Source organism: Aedes albopictus, chromosome 3, assembly GCF_035046485.1.
Source record: "Aedes albopictus strain Foshan chromosome 3, AalbF5, whole genome shotgun sequence".
In the NCBI taxonomy this organism is placed as follows: Eukaryota; Metazoa; Arthropoda; class Insecta; order Diptera; family Culicidae; genus Aedes; species Aedes albopictus.
Genome location: NC_085138.1, coordinates 196,273,817 through 196,292,109, shown reverse-complemented (window position 1 = coordinate 196,292,109; position 18,293 = coordinate 196,273,817). Strand labels below are relative to the sequence as shown.

The 18,293-nt window shown below is 37.9% G+C and overlaps 2 protein-coding genes across 2 annotated transcripts in view; both read left to right on the top strand.

Moving 5' to 3' along the window:
* Window positions 1-1,478: 1,478 nt before the first annotated feature.
* The window catches only part of LOC109411608 (E3 ubiquitin-protein ligase KCMF1), a 48,035-nt gene continuing 31,220 nt past the window's right edge, over window positions 1,479-18,293 (top strand). Inside the window, exon 1 of the mRNA XM_029859762.2 lies at window positions 1,479-2,401. Coding sequence (XP_029715622.2) covers window positions 2,386-2,401 — 16 coding nt within the window. The 5' untranslated portion in view covers window positions 1,479-2,385. The remainder of the gene's footprint in view (window positions 2,402-18,293) is intronic.
* On the top strand, window positions 2,409-8,303 carry LOC115259230 (uncharacterized). The gene is made up of 2 exons (XM_062857434.1): window positions 2,409-5,706; window positions 5,836-8,303. Exon 1 carries the CDS (start codon window positions 4,242-4,244, stop codon window positions 5,169-5,171), a length of 930 nt encoding a protein of 309 aa, XP_062713418.1. The 5' UTR covers window positions 2,409-4,241; the 3' UTR covers window positions 5,172-5,706; window positions 5,836-8,303.

The following is an 18,293-nucleotide window of genomic DNA, read 5'->3' as shown; positions in this document are numbered from 1 at the left end:
GAACAATCAGTGAAGCTCTTCGGGTAGCCAGTCCCTTTTGGAGGAGGCCACTGACCTTGATGGTTATTGTCGTGAGAGTTTTTGAGGTACGGAAATTCTGTATCTGCTCGACGGCAATAAAGAGGAAATCCTTCGCTTCCTCTAGGTTGAACACTCCCTCACACCCTCAGTTACCCAAATCGAAGTTACCCTCAGTTACCCAAATCGAAGTCGAAGTGATTTATCATCCCGCAAATCGTGTGAAAATGATAACCTGTGCAATGGCTAAATGATATCGTTTTATTCGGGCCGCTAGATGTAACAGGAAGTTCCGTGGTTAGCAGCTTGGTTAGCAGCCCCCGTACCGTATCGATCAGCTGAGTTTTTTCCAATAAGGAAGTTCCCGGGAAGCGAAAATCGAAGCGTAGCCCTAGATGGTAATGACGATTTTGAAAATCTAGTTAAGTTCGAATTTTGATGTCAAATTAATAATGAGTGAGTAGACGACTAATTTTGAAAAATAGAGTAGAAATCAACTCAGTTACGAAAAGCACTGTCACTTACTTTTGACAGTTTTTAGAAAAGTTGGCAACTGAGTAGAAATCTACTCTCTTTAGAGTAGATTTCAATGAGGGTGTTGGTAAATCCCGAGGTAAATCGTATGCCAGATTCGACCAAGGATTCGATCTATTCAAGGACAGACTTGTTAGAATCCCAAATTGGCAGCCACACCTACTCACGATTTCGAAAGCACAAATGAGGGGGTTAGAAGCTACACCCCTCTGCTTGACAAAAACTCACTTTCGAGTAAATGAGGTTTAAAATTTTTCACCAATTTTTCATCCCATACAAAATGTATGGAGTTTCAAAATCGATACAATTTTCTACGATTTATTGTAATTTTTCTAATCATCGTAAAAATAATCTTAAAAAAGTTCCTGAAAGTTTGAAATCTGAAGAATTTTTTGATATGCTCAGCTCAAAATGGACAAAATAGTCACACCCCTTATTGATTATGGGCCCCTCAAATCTCTTCGTAAACAAAACCAGCGCACCTGAGCTGTCGGGCCGCCACCAAACCGGACTTCGCACAATCAAGTTGCGACGCGACATAACTCGCGACGTTTATGAATCATGTTAAAAGTAGTGCGCATCCTTCCCGTTGTTGTCAGCAACACAGCGCATTAGATGCGAAACAGATGCGACACTTGTGGTCCAAGGAAATGCCAGTTTTTGATTGAATGTCTGTCCTGATTCCAACCAGATATTTAGCTTATTACAAGTGAGCAAGAACAGATTAATAAAATGCACTGTTGATTGAACCTTGCTTCTTGAGATTTTGTGCCAGATTTTCACAACAGCGTAGTCCTACTTCAACATTCGTTTCATTTTCCGAGTTTTTGTTTGTGTCACCCCTGCAGTGGACACTGTCAAAACGCAAACTGTCAAACCACGTTTCATTTGTGTGCGTGTTCCCTTTTCGATTTGCTGCTGCGGAGCGGATCATCGTTCATGCAACCACAAAAGTCATCATCCATCAGAAGAAACAGAACACACAATCGCGAAAACCGTGCGTGGAATGTCTTTTTCGTCATCCGAACCGAGTTTGTAATAATAATTCCTTTTTCTGCGTGTTTTGACTCATCGTTCAGGTTTCAATTTGCTGCAAAAACGTTCATCGGTTTGACCTGTGCAAGAAATCGCGTAAATTTGATCGATTACTCCAGTTTGGGGCTGTGAAATTTGGATTTTTCCGAAGGGTTTTCGACGGTGGAAAATTCGTTAGTGTGTGACAAAAGGGAAGAAAAATTTTGCAAAACGCGATTATGTGATTGCCCGTCGTTCGCCGTCGTTTTGCTGCTGGGCCGTTGCGAGAGAGTGTGTGCGTGAGAGCGAGCGCAGTGATTCTTTTTCTCGCTCGATCATTGTGTGGTTCGGTTTTTCGATTTTTGTCGTCGTCCGTCGGGAAAGTCGGGGGAGCTGCCAAAGAGAATAAAGAGGCCCCATCGTGTGAAAAGAGTGATCTAAAAGTGGTGAAAATTTACGCCAGAATCCCGCACGGGTGGGAGAATCGCGCGTGATTTAGTGCACAAGCGGAAGCCATTGGCCGTTCGATCGGTGAAAGGTGCTAGGCAGCGAAAAATAATAGAGCCCTGCTGGCTGTTGGGTGACACATTACCACCGTCGTGAGGAGGACCAGCAGGAAAAAGTAACAAGAAGACTACTCAATACACACAATCGGATCGGAGCTGCAGCAGCTTGCAAGCGCTGGGGGAAACGAAGAAGAAGCAGAAGCCAAAGCATTCAGAGCACAGTGTCCCCAAATACCCCCCGGTCGGAGAGTGTGTGCGAGCGTGACGCAGCTGTGTGTGTGCATTTGTACGCGCGGCCTCGAAGTGAAAAATAATGAGTCGCCATGAAGGTAAAGAAAAAGAGGTCTTATTTTTGTACATTTCCTACGTTTTTTTTCATTTCCCACAAAAAGACGATGAGCTTATTCGCTTTATTTCTTGACGGTAGTGGGTTGCACACAGCAGCGCACTTGAGCTGTGTTATTCTGCCTTTATGAAACGAATAGCCATAAAGTACACTGACTGGCAGTGTGTGTTCTAATACTGTCTAGTGTTTCGTTTTTGATTCCTTCTTGCCTGACGCCTTTCTTCGGGAAAGGATGGCCGGAATGAAAAGAATACAGAAATGCACCAACGTTATTGAACAGTAAATGGGAAACTAAAAACTCATGTTCCTGAAAAAAAAAACCTCTAATATTTAGATTAGGTTTTCAAGACTTCCCTAAATTATATGCATGAGAATCATTTACCTGTTTTCATTCCTGTAAATTCATTCAATACATTCATGCAAACAATAGCATGCGGATGTTCTTAAACCTAGGCAACATGTAGATTGCTTAATTTAACAATATTCTCTCGTTGGAGAAGGACCAGCCATGAGCTGAATCTCCTTCATAAAGCTAACTCAAGTCGGACTCGATTATCTGGGATAATCGAGCCATTTTGTACTCTTATTTCCTTTGCTTTTGTGTGTTATGGCTGTTGATGTTTCTTCTAAGGATTCCTGTAGCATTTCAACCTGGAGATTTATCAAGATATTCGATCTGTGAATTATTTCAGGAATACCATCTGTGCATTCTCCAAAAATGCCTTCCACTATTTTCTGGTTAGTCTTTAGGAACATTTCAACTAATACCGTGGGGTGCCCTAATTTCGCGCGGGCCCAAATTTCGTGAATTTCTGACATCTGAGAGCATTATTATTTAATTAACAGCGGAATCATCCAAAATTTGCCAGAACCTCAAAACTGCATTTGATCTCAATACAATTCACAAAAAAAAAATAAATGAAAAAATTGATTTATGTCAAAGATTGAAAAATAAATTGCAAATATATGCAAATAGCAGATGCCATATTCAGAGATACGAGAAAATCAACATTCACAGAAGAGAACAAGTATTTCGATCTCTAGCAAAATTAAATATTCCAATTTATGTTTAATTATTTCAATTCAATATGTTTCATTATCATACGCAATAAAGTTACGTAAAAATGTTTTTTTCTTCTTTTATTTCAACATTTATGTTGTTGGCGAAATTAGGAACCCACAATTTGTATGGGTCTCTAATTTCGTGCACTCTTTTTTATAACATTGTTCGGTTATTAGTCATAGACTATGACTCATAGTTCTGATAACTATTTAGATTGGTTTAAAATTAACTAGGAACTGCTCATAAACTACGTAAAAAGTAAAAAATAAATAAACAAATGTGGGAACAGTAAGTAAGCTCGGGATGATTTTATTTACCCCAACATTGGGAGCAGTAGTTTACAGCCGCTAGTTTAATTCAGGCAAATTATTGCCGTATGCCTTATTGCCAGAACACAAATTCGGAAGACTACACTTTACTAGAACTAACCTCCCGAGGAATGTGCCTATTAATGGCACATAATAGAAAGGTAAAAGGCTAATGAATTGAATTCACATTACTGACCATCAGTAAAGTTAGTAAACATTTGATTCAAATAGCAAACAATACATTGTTTAATTAAGATGTCAATTAAAGAGCAAAACAAACGTCAAAAATAATAATCCTTAAAACTACAGAAGGATTTTTGGAAATCTTAATGTAAACATCCGGGACGAACGCACCGTCTAAATCAAAACTACTGCATTGCTGTCACCAACGCCACCGGAAACGAGGACGAGCAATTCAAATCAACAATACCCCCATTCCAGTTGTTCGAAAAATGAAAATACTCGGAATTTTGGTAGATTCAAATCTCAATTTTAAGCAACATTTGATGTCTGTCAAGAACAGTTGTAGCAAACGGATCAACATCCTGCGCATTCTAGGATGTCGATTGAAGAGAAGTAGTAGATCCGTGCTACTCAAGGCAGGATCAGCGCTCATCACATCAAAGTTGTTTTATGGCCTAGTGCTCACCAGCACTAACATCGACGACATGGTACGGCTACTATGTCCAACATATAACGAAGTAGTGCGACAGTCTTCCGGAGCCTTTGTATCTAGCCCCATTCCGTCCATCATGACGAAAGCTAGATGCCTACCATTCCGTGTAGCATTAGTGCAACGACTAGCGCAGCTAGCAGTTCGACTTCTGGAGAAAACGCCAGCAGCAATCAACTATCCTGTGGTATCCCGAGCCAACCATTATTTCCAGCAAATCACAGGTTGCACTTTGCCGAAGGTTTGCCACACCCTCCGAAACTCTGATCGAGAATGGTTCAACCATCCCCCATACATCGACAACCACTTCAGGAAACGTATCAAAGCCGGTTCTAACGAAAGTGTCGTATTACCCACGTTCCAGGAGCATATCACGAATCATTACCAACATGAAAAATACTACACCGACGGCTCCAAAGATATTGGCTTCACTGGAGTAGAGGTAGTCATGGGAGATGAAGAAGAAAGCTACGCTCTACCAGAAATCTGTAGTGTTTTCTCGGCAGAAGCACATGGTCCTCTTACTGCAGTACTCAAAGCAAGCTCCCAAGAGAATACAATCATTTTTACCGACTCTGCTAGTTGCCTAGACGCCATTCAAGGCGATCGATCTAAGCATCCATGGATCCTGTTGGGTTGTGGATCTTCGATACCAGTGGCGTGTAGTTTGGTGATCGCTCCCAACACGAACCGTGATGTTCCAGCATGAGTAGGCCCGATAAAGGGGGGGGGGATTCAATAGCACCTACTGTTGATCCGAGGTTGACTAGGAGGAACCCACATACTTGACGGAAATCCTTTCTAACCGTCCATTAAATGCACACGCGAAATTTATCATAAACTACCGAATATATTTACTCTAAGGACTATACATTTATTTACAGGAGTACAATTAACATATTAAAATGACTGCTGGGGCAAACCCAGCAGCGGTTGCCGTCCGATACTATACTGACTAGAAGTGATAATAATAATTAGCCTACAGCCTATGCAACACGTCGTCGATGGTCGTTGTCGGTTGCCGTAGATTAACGAAGCGAATTTCTCTAAACCCGATACCTGTCGCAGTGGTGATAGATGATATGAAGTGCGCGTGGATCAGTCCGAATTGAATTGCAATGATGATTCCAAAATGAACAGCAGTATAGCTAGGATGGGCACTGCTAGTCCCGAACAGATCCAATGCATAGAAAATACTTTGCGCGAAAAGGGCATATCTCTGTGTTGGATCCCAGGCCATTGCGGTATTAACCCTAAAAGGGATACCTGGGGTCCATTGGACCCCAGGCGCCTTTCAGAGCTCGTCTTTGATGGAACACACTCAGCGAGGTGACGAAACTGAGGTCATGAAGGTATCCCTTTTAGGGTTAAAGGAAACGAACGAGCAGACACCCTAGCGAAGCAAGCTAGACATAAGCAGAAAATGGACATCTCATCGCCGGCACAAGACGTTATCAAAGCTACCAGGCGAAGCATTTGGACTGCATGGGAGTCTGAATGGCACCAAACCCATTCACATCTGAGACAGATCAAAGATTCACCTACAAAGTATCCAGATCGCAAATGTGCTTCCGAACAACGCATTTTGACACGACTTCGAATAGGGCATACCCGCATGACACACTCGCACCTAATCGACGGAAATTCTCCACCAATATGTAGCTGTTGCGGGACACACCTAACTGTCCAACATATTTTGACCGACTGCAGGAAATATGCCCAACAACGGATCGACTGTGGGATCAACGGCTCCATAAACGAAATCCTAGCATACAACGCGCAACGCGAAGCAGCCATCTTAAAGTTTACTAAACATAGTAACATTAATAACGAAATCTAAGTAAAATCAATGTAAAGTAAAATAGTTAATTCAGACACGAATGCCACTTAAGTGGTAAAGTGTCTTTAATATATAGTAATAATAATAATAATAATGTAAACTCCCGGGACGAACATGGGAAACAGCAAATATTCACTCATATTTCTTCACAGACATCGATTTTATCTACACGTTATGGTTTCATGGGTAGGGGTAGGCGGGGCAATATGGACACCCTAAGGTTTTTGCCAACTTTACCTGGCAAGATGTCAAAAAAGCTTAGTTTTTTGATACATTTATCCTTTTAAAGTCTATTTAGCATCTATTGCATAAGAATGCTCACGAAGAAAAATGATTTATCCACTTCAAAAAATGTTATGAAAAATGTTAGTTTTTCATGACCGTCTTCAAGCATACGGGGCAGAATGGACACCCCCATGGGGCAATATGGACACCATGAGACTTTTACGAATTTCATACATTATTTACACCTATAAAGTCATTTCATTACAAAACAACTATTATAGATGAATAATACGCCGAAGTAGTTAATTTTTGCTCAGTTAATTTAAATGCAGGCTGTTTTGGATAAAGCTTCGTTTTTGTCGACATGTACAGCTGAGCCTAGAACAACTATTTTCCACTGCTGTCGTTTTTTGGCCAATTTGTTTCACCCTATGTCTACTATAGTGAACATTTAACCGAAAATATACTGAAATCGAAGAATTTGGTTGGTTTGTGATTTAGGTTATATTTTTCCCTTGCCGCTTCTTTCGAAAAGGTGAGTGTCCATTTTGCCCCGGCAGCAGAAGATATTTCCAAACTTGTTTTATGATATAATAAAGAAGAAAATATAAACATGTTAAGCATGTAGATACAGCAAAACTACTTGCATGTGTTCTAGAAATATCAGGTTTTAATCGACCTGCAATAAATTAATCACTAAATCTTATTTTAGATGGTGTGAAAATTATAATTTCCATGCACAAAAAACGGAGGACGCAACTTTTTCGTGTAAAATCAAGTATAATTTTAATTTCGAATGCTTCTTTCCTGAAACTACGTTTTAGACAAATGGACTATATTCTCCATTCATTAAAAGTTCAAAAAAGTTCGCATATTTCAAAATATTGAGGGTGTCCATTCTGCCCCGGGTGTCCATAATGCCCCGCCTACCCCTATTATACGAGTATGCTAAGTTTTGAAAATTAACACATTTCAAGCATAATTTTTCAAATCGACGTATCTAACTTTTTCACTGATCTGAATAAATTCATGGTCAATGTTGACGACCATTTCACTAAAATAGTTTTATTATAAAAAGACTTTTCATAAGTTTTTTCGTGCTTAACATCACCAGGGATATAGCACGCACTAGGTAAGAAACAAAACCTACTCATTCCATATCATTTTCACAATGAATTTTGATAAAAATACACATACACCGGGTTGGTTAGAGATACGTCATGCCAGATACGTCGCTTTTGTATGGTGCCAGTTTGGTGTATCTGTTACTTTTGATTTTGGCTAGATACGTCGTTTGGTTTTCTCATATATCAAAACGGTGTAGCTATCAGTAAAGTTGTAAACATCAAAATAGTGAGATACGTCGTTTCGAATAATATGCTTAGTTAAATAAATGAAGCAATAAATCATCAAACAGTTATATGGATTCTTCAATTTTCTTTATGAATCATGCATGCAGCAGTTAACCCGGATTTGTTTACATTCTCGAGTTACGTCGGATTGAAAAGTTATGCTTGATTTAGGCGTTGGCCAAGGGCTGATAGTCTCTTTAATAAAGACAAATTAATCAATCAACATTTAGGCGAATTCTACGTCTTTTAGAGTGAGCGAAATTTGGACCCATTTTGAACGAAATCGGGCCCCCTTCCACGAAATTTGGCACTTTCAAACAAATCTAGCATAACTTTTCAATCCGACGTAACTCGAGAATGTAAACAAATCCGGGTTAACTGCTACATGCATGATTCATAAAGCAAATTGAAGAATCCACATCACTGTTTGATGATTTCAGTAACAAATTTTGAAAACGACGTATAATGAATGCTACACCATTGATTATACGTCGTTTTCAAAATTTGTTACTGATTTAATGCTTAATTTGTTTAAATAAGCATATTTTTCGAAACGACGTATCTAACTATTTTGATGTTTACAACTTTACTGATAGATACACCGTTTTGATAAAAGTAACAGATACACCAAACTGGCACCATACAAAAGCGACGTATCTGGCATGACGTATCTCTAACCAACCCGGTGTATGTGTATTTTTGTCAAAATTCATTGTGAAAATGATATGGAATGAGTAGGTTTTGTTTCTTACCTAGTGCGTGCTATATCCCTGGTGATGTTAAGCACGAAAAAACTTATGAAAAGTCTTTATAATAAAACTATTTTAGTGAAATGGTCGTCAACATTGACCATGAATTTACTCAGATCAGTGAAAAAGTTAGATACGTCAATTTGAAAAATTATGCTTGAATTGACCTCCAGCTAGGAAACAATATGTGTGGTGTTGTAGGTTTAAAGCTTTTACCATCATTGATGACGTCAACCCCGACATCAACCTATTATTCACCTATTTTTATTTTGGCCACCAAACCCAACAAGAGCCCAATACTTGTTCGATGTTGGTCCAACAGTGGCCCAACATTTGATAAAAATTGACCCGACATTCTATATTTTTTTCAGTCTGGCGGAATTTTGCAGGGTTTTCCGTGCTTCGTTGCCCACTCATTCGAGTGACAATGTATTCAATTGACAAGATTTCGCTTCTCATTTGATAGCTGCTCTGAATGAAGTCGTTTTGACAGTGAATCAAAATTCAACCATCGCGCAACAATAACGACAATGTCGCAACCTGAATTTGTTGCGACATTGTACCCAATGTGACATACGTTTGTCCCAACTTGAACAGAATAGGACAAAGATCGTGCACCACGAATTTAGAGATTTTTAAGCCTTGCATTGTGATTTTCGAGCGGTAACTTCGAGTCGGTAAATACTACAATGTTGCTGAAGATGTATCATCAAAAAGTTTCGATTTTGGGTTAGTAATAATTGATTATTCACGAGTTGAAAACTACGCAACAAATTCAGCTTCCGTTTTGTCTACAACAAAAAAAATCGAGATCATGTCATTATCTGTTACCAGTTGGGATAAAGAGTAATCGCCGCGTCTTCTTTGTTGCTTGTTTTGTGCCTCTTTTGTCTGACAATTCTCTTCACTGCGTTTTGAACATGAATAGAAGGAAATATGACTGAAAAGATTTGTTGGTTAGTGTTCAAATGTAGGTATGAGATGAATTTTTGCAACACTGATTTGATCCGGTTCGTTTTTTAGGCTCCAACTCACAGGTGTCGCATAACTGTCGAAGTACAGGCATTCAATCATGTTCACTTAGTAGTTAAAGGTCACAAGGCACTCTTAGAAAATTTTGAGATATTCCAAGTAATCATAAGTGTTCTGGAACTCAGTTCTTAAAAGTCTATGGCTATGACAGTAGTTTCTCAAGCTAAAAATAGTAACTATACATAATTAGACAGGGTTCAAATCAATAATTATTCCAAAATAGTTTTGAAATATTCCACACATCAGCCAATTGAACAGTCAGAAGATTTACTGGACATAATAGATTACAAATCGTAGTAGTTTGGAACAGTTAGGATGTCCTAGGATATCCCGACTGATCTGAAACTGTCTATTGAACTTTCAAAAGACTTACTGGACATGATAGATTACAAATCGAAGCTTTGAATAATGAAATAAGTTACCGTTACAGCCGTAGACTTCAGTATCTGAACTCAAGAACAGTTTGCATGACCTAGGATAGCCGGAAAAAATACTCTGCATCATATTCTACCCTTTTTATGTTGTTAAGCATCGAAACTACAGAAATATGTAGAAAAACTCTATAAAAATGCTTGGAAAAAATCCGGCTTCAAAGTTTTAAAAATCCGCGTAAATAAAAACCGCGTAATTCAAAAATCCGCGTAAAAATAAACCGCGTTAATTCGAAAATCCGCGTAAAAAAAAGCCTGACTGTATAGCAGAATTTGGCCCGACGCAATCTTTGTTTTCCAAAGTTCGGCCAACGGACTTCGCTCAGTCAAAGGATCTCAAGCTTAATACGGCATGCCTCATTGGCTAGTTGTGCCAGTTCATCCTGCTGGGCTAGGGGTAAATGCATTTCAAGTTACAATTCTTGTTCGTTGTTTCGTGCTAAAAGTCGTTGCCGTTAAATTAGATAGCAATCTTTCGTTTTCGTTCGGTTTGAGAAATCTTACGCCCCATACAAAATTATTTGAGTTCGGGGGGGGATCTCGCACTCTGAGCCACTTAGAAGGATACTGTCTTCGGCAAAGTTACTGAGAAGACTAAAAGCTTTCGTCATGTGATGCTACACATCAAGACGCTTTCAGCCCTCTTTTTCTGAGCTGAAAAGTTCAGTTGTTTTTTCGCTGAACTTTCGGCAATATTTGCTGAGTTACAGCAAAACGTTGATGGTGATCAGTAGATTTTATTCAACAAATCAGCAAACCTTGCTGAGTTTTAACAATTTTTTTGCTAAAACTTTCAATTTGGCAAAATACATTATCTTTGGAATTTTATTGGCAATTCGACACTGATTTTTCATTTGGGCCTAACTTAAAGTGACCAGATGATCAGAGCTCCAACGCGGGACATTAATTTGGAAAGATGCATAGTAAGGTGAAATCATGATCTTTTTTTTGTTAACAAATACGTACCGATTTTTTTTTGTTCGTAGAATACGGAGCACTCATTTTTTCTACCAAGCATATCTTTCTGCGTTATGAGTTTCGCAGAAGTGGGACAAACTCATAAACATTTTTCTACAGTCTTCAAATGAAACCTGATAATAAAATCTGGCTGTCAAAAATGGTTTTAATATTTAAACTCTCAATTGCTTTCAAAATTAAAATTAAGATGGTTCAAACTTCGTACACAACTGAAACAAAAATCGTTTATTACAGCATTTTTGCCTGACGTGAACTCTACAATTTTTGAGGTTATTATTACCCTCAAAGTGCTTGTAAATGTTAACCAATCTAGCTTCTGCTTGTCCAATTTTGTCATTTGCGTACTTGTTTCCTTAGGTAGCTCGGATGCGTCTGTCAATATTGATTAACTTATTGGATGAATTTAATTTAGTTTAGTAGAAGTTTAGTTTAGTTGAAGGTTTTGATATTCACCCATTTGAAAAATAACACAGTCAAAATAAATTTCCAATTATACTGGGCTTGGAGAGATTTTAACTTCGGGCAACGATTTCCCTCCAGATTTTTCATCTGACTGTTCGCAGTGCGCACTTACATAGTAATAAAAGTAGTTTTCTACCCTGAAGTTTGAACTTGATACAGTCTCGTCTACTACTTTTGTAATTGTACTCTTGTCACTCTCTATTTTCTTCACCGAACTGTAAAATGATGCTGTCTGACTGTGCATAGAAATCAACTAAATATTCGAATTTTTTTCTTCAAAAATAAAAATAAAATGCTGGGGCTGCTATCGCTTGTTAAGAAAAACTTTCAACAGTTCAAACTTTACTCTAACCCACAATCTTCATGTACTTTCTCGCAAAAATCTTTCGGTTTTTGAACTTTGATGTTGAAAGTTCCGATAATACATTTTATGTGATTTGTGCTTTGTACAAAACCGGTTTGACTATTCTGGTTTTGAAGTTACTATAATATTTTGAATGCTTGATTTTTTTTTCAAATGCGGGACATTTTTAAGATTTGAGACGAGCGTGGGACATTTCGCGGGACATAATTTGCAGCGGTACATTTGGTCAAAATGCGGGACTGTCACGCGAAACGCGGGACGTCTGGTCACTTTAGCCTAACTGACATTTTCGAGTTCTCTTCATCGATCCTCTCTTTGTGTTATCACAGAATGTGTATTGAGTTTTCCAAAGATTTTTTGGTTGAAATGCGAAGAAGACGACTACATGTTGCTATAGAAACAAAAATAATAATGGTTTTTGTTTGTTTTGATCAAGTTATTAGCGAAAGAGAGAGTCGACGAGGAGAAATCGATCAAGTCAGTTAGGCCCTTATGAAAAATCATTGTCGAATTTTTTTGGAAGCTATTGTGTCGACAATTGAACTCGCAATTTCTTTGGTGAAAGTTTTCAAGATTTTTTAGGAACTTTCTGTGGCAATCCTGTGGAAAATCCTGTGACAAAAAAGTTTTTCAAATTCCTTTGGAAACTTTAATTCAAGTAACAAATGCTTCGGCAATGGCTTTGTGAACTTCATAAGAAATTTCTTCCACGAAAATTTCTTAGGGAATTCCGTCTGAAAGTCCTTTTTGTTTTTTTTACAATTCATTAGGAAAATACTATGGTTATTACTTTGGGATTTTTTACAACATTTTTCTGGAAACATCTTTGCCAATTCTTACTGAACTCGATTGGGTATTTCCTTTGCGAATTGATTTGGCGAATTTCCTTAAAGTTACAAAAGTAAAAACATTTCCATTTTCCTTTTGGCGGAATTTCTTCGGCAAATTCTTTGGAAATCCTTTCAATAATTTTTATGGGATTATATCCAAAACTTCATATAAGATTTTTCTAGGGTTTCTTGGGCATTTTTTTTAAACTATTTCGGCAATTCTTTTGGAATTTTGGTCGATAGCTCTTTTAAAAATGTCTTAGCTGTAATATTGGAAATTGATTTATGTTAATATATTTGAAAATACCTACAGCATAACTGTGGGGTTCGTGACTGTACTGTAAGTGACACCAGCCTTTTAGACGTATTGTAAGCCACGGATTGTGGGTTCGATTCTCATTCCAGTCGGAAGAAAAATTTCGTCAAACGAAAAATTCTTCATTGGGCCACTGGGTGTCTTACAGTCTTACATGCTATCCGTTGTCTAAAGTAAGTTATATTCAGTCTGTGATCTCTGGCTGAAGACGGTGTGCAAATTTATCAGGCAATCCTACAGAATTTTCTTCATCAATTTCTTTGGAAGTTTCACCTGCAATCCCTTTGGAAATTTAACTGACAATTACTCTTTCGATAGCTCATTGCATTTTTTTTTCTATTTCTTCAGTATCATGTTCCTCTGGAAACTCCTTTGGGAAATCCTTACAGAATTGCGTTTTTTCTTTTAGAAATTTAATAAGAAACTCTTACGAATTATAAAAAATACAATGATATGACCAGAGAAAAACTCAAAGGAATTACCTGAACAATTTCCAAAAATCGAGGTGTTTGCTAAATAAGTTCTTAAAAATTTGCCGGAATATTTCAAAAAGCAATTTCTAAATACGTTTGAATGTTGAAATAGTTGAAGGCACCCTTAAAGGAATAACCAAAGGACTTTTTAAAGAAATTGCTACTAAAATAACACAAGGGAATCCTGAAGTAAATTCCGTTGCAGAAGATATTTCCTAAAAGAATACCGAATTAGTTGTCGAAGGCACTTCCAAAAGCATTCAAAAAGAAGTTTCCTAAAAAACCTTGAAGGAATTTCCCAATCATTTCTAAAGGATTTTCTTGTGTGATTTCTAAAGAAATTGAAGAAGAAATTACCAAAGGAATTGCTAGAAAATATCACAATTAATTTGCCGACGGAACTGCAGAAAATAATCAATAAAAAATTGCAGGAAGAAATTTTAAAAGTATTTATCAAAAAAAAACTCAAAGGAATTTTGTAATGAATTTCCATTATAATTGTAGAACAATTACTCAAAGGAAATATGTATTGAAAAACAAATGCGAAAATAAAAACAAAGAATTTGCGGAGAGATCTGTCGAAGGAACTGTCGAAGCAATCAAATAAATCAAAATAAAATTCTCAAATAGTTTCCTGAAGGATTTCCAACCAAAAAATAGATGAAATTTTCCAGATCGCCCTGAATCAGAGCTCATTACAGCGCTAGGGCCAAACAGTGTATGAATGATGGACTAAATTGCTTTCTACCAGAAAACTATTATTCTTCCGAGCAAATTTGTCGAAGTGAGGTTTCCTCTGAGTGATCCAGAATGCGAGATTTATATCGTTAAGGCTAAACTGGTAGACCCAAAATGCAATAGTATTACTTAGTGAGTGATTCCCGATTTAAATTGAATCTATTGATACCTATTACACTAGTTTATAGCATTTTTGAACTCGGTAAGCTGATAATCATTTTTGGTGTAGAATCATGTCCAGATTTCGAAAACGCGAAGGAAAAAAAATACAGTAGAGTGGAATTTTTTTCGACTTTCCATACAAGGTTGATGATTTGAAAACGATTTTTGTTTTATTTTTAAGCAAAGTCGCTCGCTTCACACATCTTATTCTCCGTAATCAATGCTCTGATTGAGCTGATTTTTTTACTAAAACTCGCCTATATATGATATGTCAAATAAACGTTGAGAAATAATTTTTATTTTTTTTCTCATTGAAAAAAAAAATACATTTCTTTATATATTTTTGGAAATTTTGCTAAAATTTAAGGAGATCGTCTCCAAAACTCACCAGTATTTTGAATTTCATCAATCTGACGCAAAACCTGCATTCAGATGATCAAATTGTATTATATTCAGCTTTTAATTTATGGAAAAAGATTTAAAGTTAGGTAAACAAAACGCAAGATATTTGAATTTTATCAAATTCTGCAATTTTAAAAGTTGTAAAACTCGATATTGTGCTAAAACTCAAAAACTGTTCTACTTAAACTTTTTTGAAGCATGGTTACGAAAGCAGCGCTAAATTATGCTTCAAAAATTTTGTTCGTTGACAGAAGTTCACGACTTTCGTTTTATTTTGTAAACTAGTAACTAGTGTTATTTTTCTGAGCATTTTTGTCGAAGACAGTATCGTTCGAAGCGGTCCAGAGCGCGAAATATACTAAGTACATATAAACCAAACAATTCCACGTAGTGAGAGAGCGCTAGATATACGACTTAAGACCATGCTGGAAGCTCTTAAGAACACAAGTGCCACGTAGTGAGTGATTCTCGAACTAAATTGTTTTCTATGCGAAAATTCTTAGTCTTCTGAGTAACTTTACCGAAGACATTATCCTTCTAAGTAGTCCAGAACGCGAAATATACGACGTTTAGAGTTATTCTCGACGAGATATTCTCGAACTACATTGTTTCCTATGTGAAAGCTCTTAGTCTTCTGAGCAACTTTGCCGAAGACAGTATCCTTCTAAGTGGTCCAGATCGCAGGATATACGACGTTTAGACTGAACTGGAAACTCATAAGAACACTAGCGCCACGCAGTAAGTGATTCACGAACTAAATTGTTTTCTATGTAAAAGCTCTAATTCTTTCGAACCAAATTGTTTCCTATGTGAAAGCTCTTAGAACACTAGCGCCAAGCAGTGAATGATTCTCGAACTAAATTGTTTTCTATATGGAAGCTCTCTGTCTTCTAAGCAACTTTTCCGAAGACAGTATCCTTGTAAATGGTTCAGAACGTGAGATATTTCACAACTACTGCCAAAATGTAGTACTATCCCACATGTCCGACATAGTGCCCTGTGTAGCAGATTCCCGGTTGTCAATATTCCCGGAACCACTGTTTCAACATATCAACACATTCTTGACGAAATTGTCTTTAAATAAGACATTGATCATTTGAATTGATGAAAAACTCATCATTCTATAAGAATTTGAATTTCTGGGTCATAATGACCCCAATGCATTCGTAACTTTTTTTTAATGCACGAAGAAGGTTAAGGGCGTCACAATAGATCTAAACACAGGTCGCAGTGACTTATATACCCAACAAGGAATAAAAAAAAAGTTAAGGGCGAACGGGACGGTCTTGGATATATCCGCCATTGTTCTGTTGCTTCTAAGATGGTGATCTCAGATTCTACTTCATATTTTGCAACAAAAACCTATCATTGGATATCCTTCCAGCTTTTGCTACCTTCCGAAATCTAGGTTCGCTGTAGAGTGCAGCGAGCTCGTGGTTCATTCTTAACCGCCATACACCGTTCTCCTGTACACCGCCAAAGATGATCCTAAGTACCCGCCGCTCGAGCACTTCGAGTGCTTCCATCCTCCTCGAGCATAGTCCAAGTCTTGTGCCCGTAGAGTACCACCGGTTGTATCAGCGTTTTGCACATGGTATATTTTATTCGAGAGTTTTTCGACCGCAGAATTTTGTGGAGCCCATAGTAGGCCCGACTGCCACTGATAATGCGCCTTCTTTTTTCGCGGCTAACGTTGTTGTCTGCCGTTAACATGAACCCGAGGAAGACGAAGTCCTCAACCACCTGCAAAGTATCCCCGTCTATCGTAACACTGCTGCCTAGGCTTGTCCTGTCGTTCGTCCGACCTTTGCTGCTTGATGTTTAAGGCGAGTGTACAGTAGTGTGGGTCATCGGAACCGTTTTCTCAGATCAAAGCTTTTTTGGTTCCGTTTCGGGTCCTGACTATCTGTGTAAAATTTGAGCACGATTGGTTGCGTCTACACTTTGCGCATTGCAATTGAAATTTGTATGGGATTTTGTATGGGAAAACATACTTTTTTGCATTTTACCCATAAGTTGAAAAAGTTTGTCTGAAACTTTTTAACCGATACTGTAAAATGATAGCTTAGCATGTTCTGAAAAACTTTGTTGAAGACCGCAAAGCGATCCGATGCTTGTGAAAATAGTTATAACCAACGAATCACATGCATGTGTTTATGTTTTAGCATGTAAAGGAATAACAATAGCAACAAAATCATGCTGTTTCGCCAAGCAATGCCAACGCTATAACTTTTTTCATAAGCATCCGATCACTTTGCGGTCTTCGACAAAGTTTTTCAGGACACCCTAGGCTATGTTTTCGCTTTATCGGTTACAAGGTTTTAGAAAAGTTCGAGCTTGTTATGAGAGAAATGCAAAAAAGTGTGTTTTCCTATGTAAACCCCCATACAAACTTCAAACGCGATGCGCAAAACGTAGACATAACCGATCGTGCCCAAATTTTGCACACTTAGTTGGGTCCTGAAATGGGACCAAAAAAGCTTTGATCTGATGGGATACCATTGAATTTTTCATTTTTCCATATAAACGATGACCCACTCTAGTGTACAGTTCTGCCACCGTTCCAAATGTTCTAGCAATAATATTCATATCATCCGCAAAACAGTAAAATTGGCCGAAAATCGTACCTCCGCTATTCAACCCGGCTCGTCGCATAACACCTTCCAGGGCGATGTTGAACAGTAGGCATGAGAGTCCATCACCTTGTCGCAGTCCCCGGCGAGATTCGAACGAACTAGACAGATCGCCCGAGACCCTTACGCAGTTTCACGGAGAAAAAACATTTGTAAACACAACCGGATTTCAGTTTGTTTTAACTGGATTGCCGTGTTGAATTGGAAACAAACGAAATATTAGTTTGGTTTTACTACCTGCGTTAGTTAAATTTACTAATATTGCAATTTGTTTTTTTTTTTCGCTCATTCAACGGTTAAATTCTACAAACCTCCGGTTGTAATCACCCATAGGATGGTTGTTTCATTTTGACAGCTGCGAAAACAACCGTTTTCGTTAGTTAATTCAACTGACGTTCTTGGTTTGTTCCTAATCCCGTTTGAAACAACTAATGTGGTCGGTTGAAAAAACAAACGTAACCGGTTGAAATTACCGTTTGGTTTATTTTTTTATTATGGTAAAAGTAATTTTCATATTTTGTAAATAAATATCAATTATTTTTTTATTAGATAAACTTAAACCATGAGTAATATAAATTTCGAATTAGATATTCAGAAAACAAATTTGGAACATTGATGAACTTCTGGTCCTCATTCCACGTTTCTGTTGTGGGAATCTTTTACGGGGGATGTATTATTGCGCAATGTTTATTGTCCTGGTTGAAACCCTAGCGGAATATTTACTGTGCTCAGCTTGGTTCTTCCTCTGACTGCAACTTCTCATCCTAGATTGGCATCTTCCGCCCTGGTCGCAATTCCCCCATCATAGCTTCTTTGACGAGACCCTGGAAGGATTTGTCTGCAG

Excerpts from the sequence above, each read along its gene's own strand:
- LOC115259230 (XM_062857434.1), top strand. The coding sequence starts at position 4,242 with ATGAAAATACTCGGAATTTTGGTAGATTCAAATCTCAATTTTAAGCAA.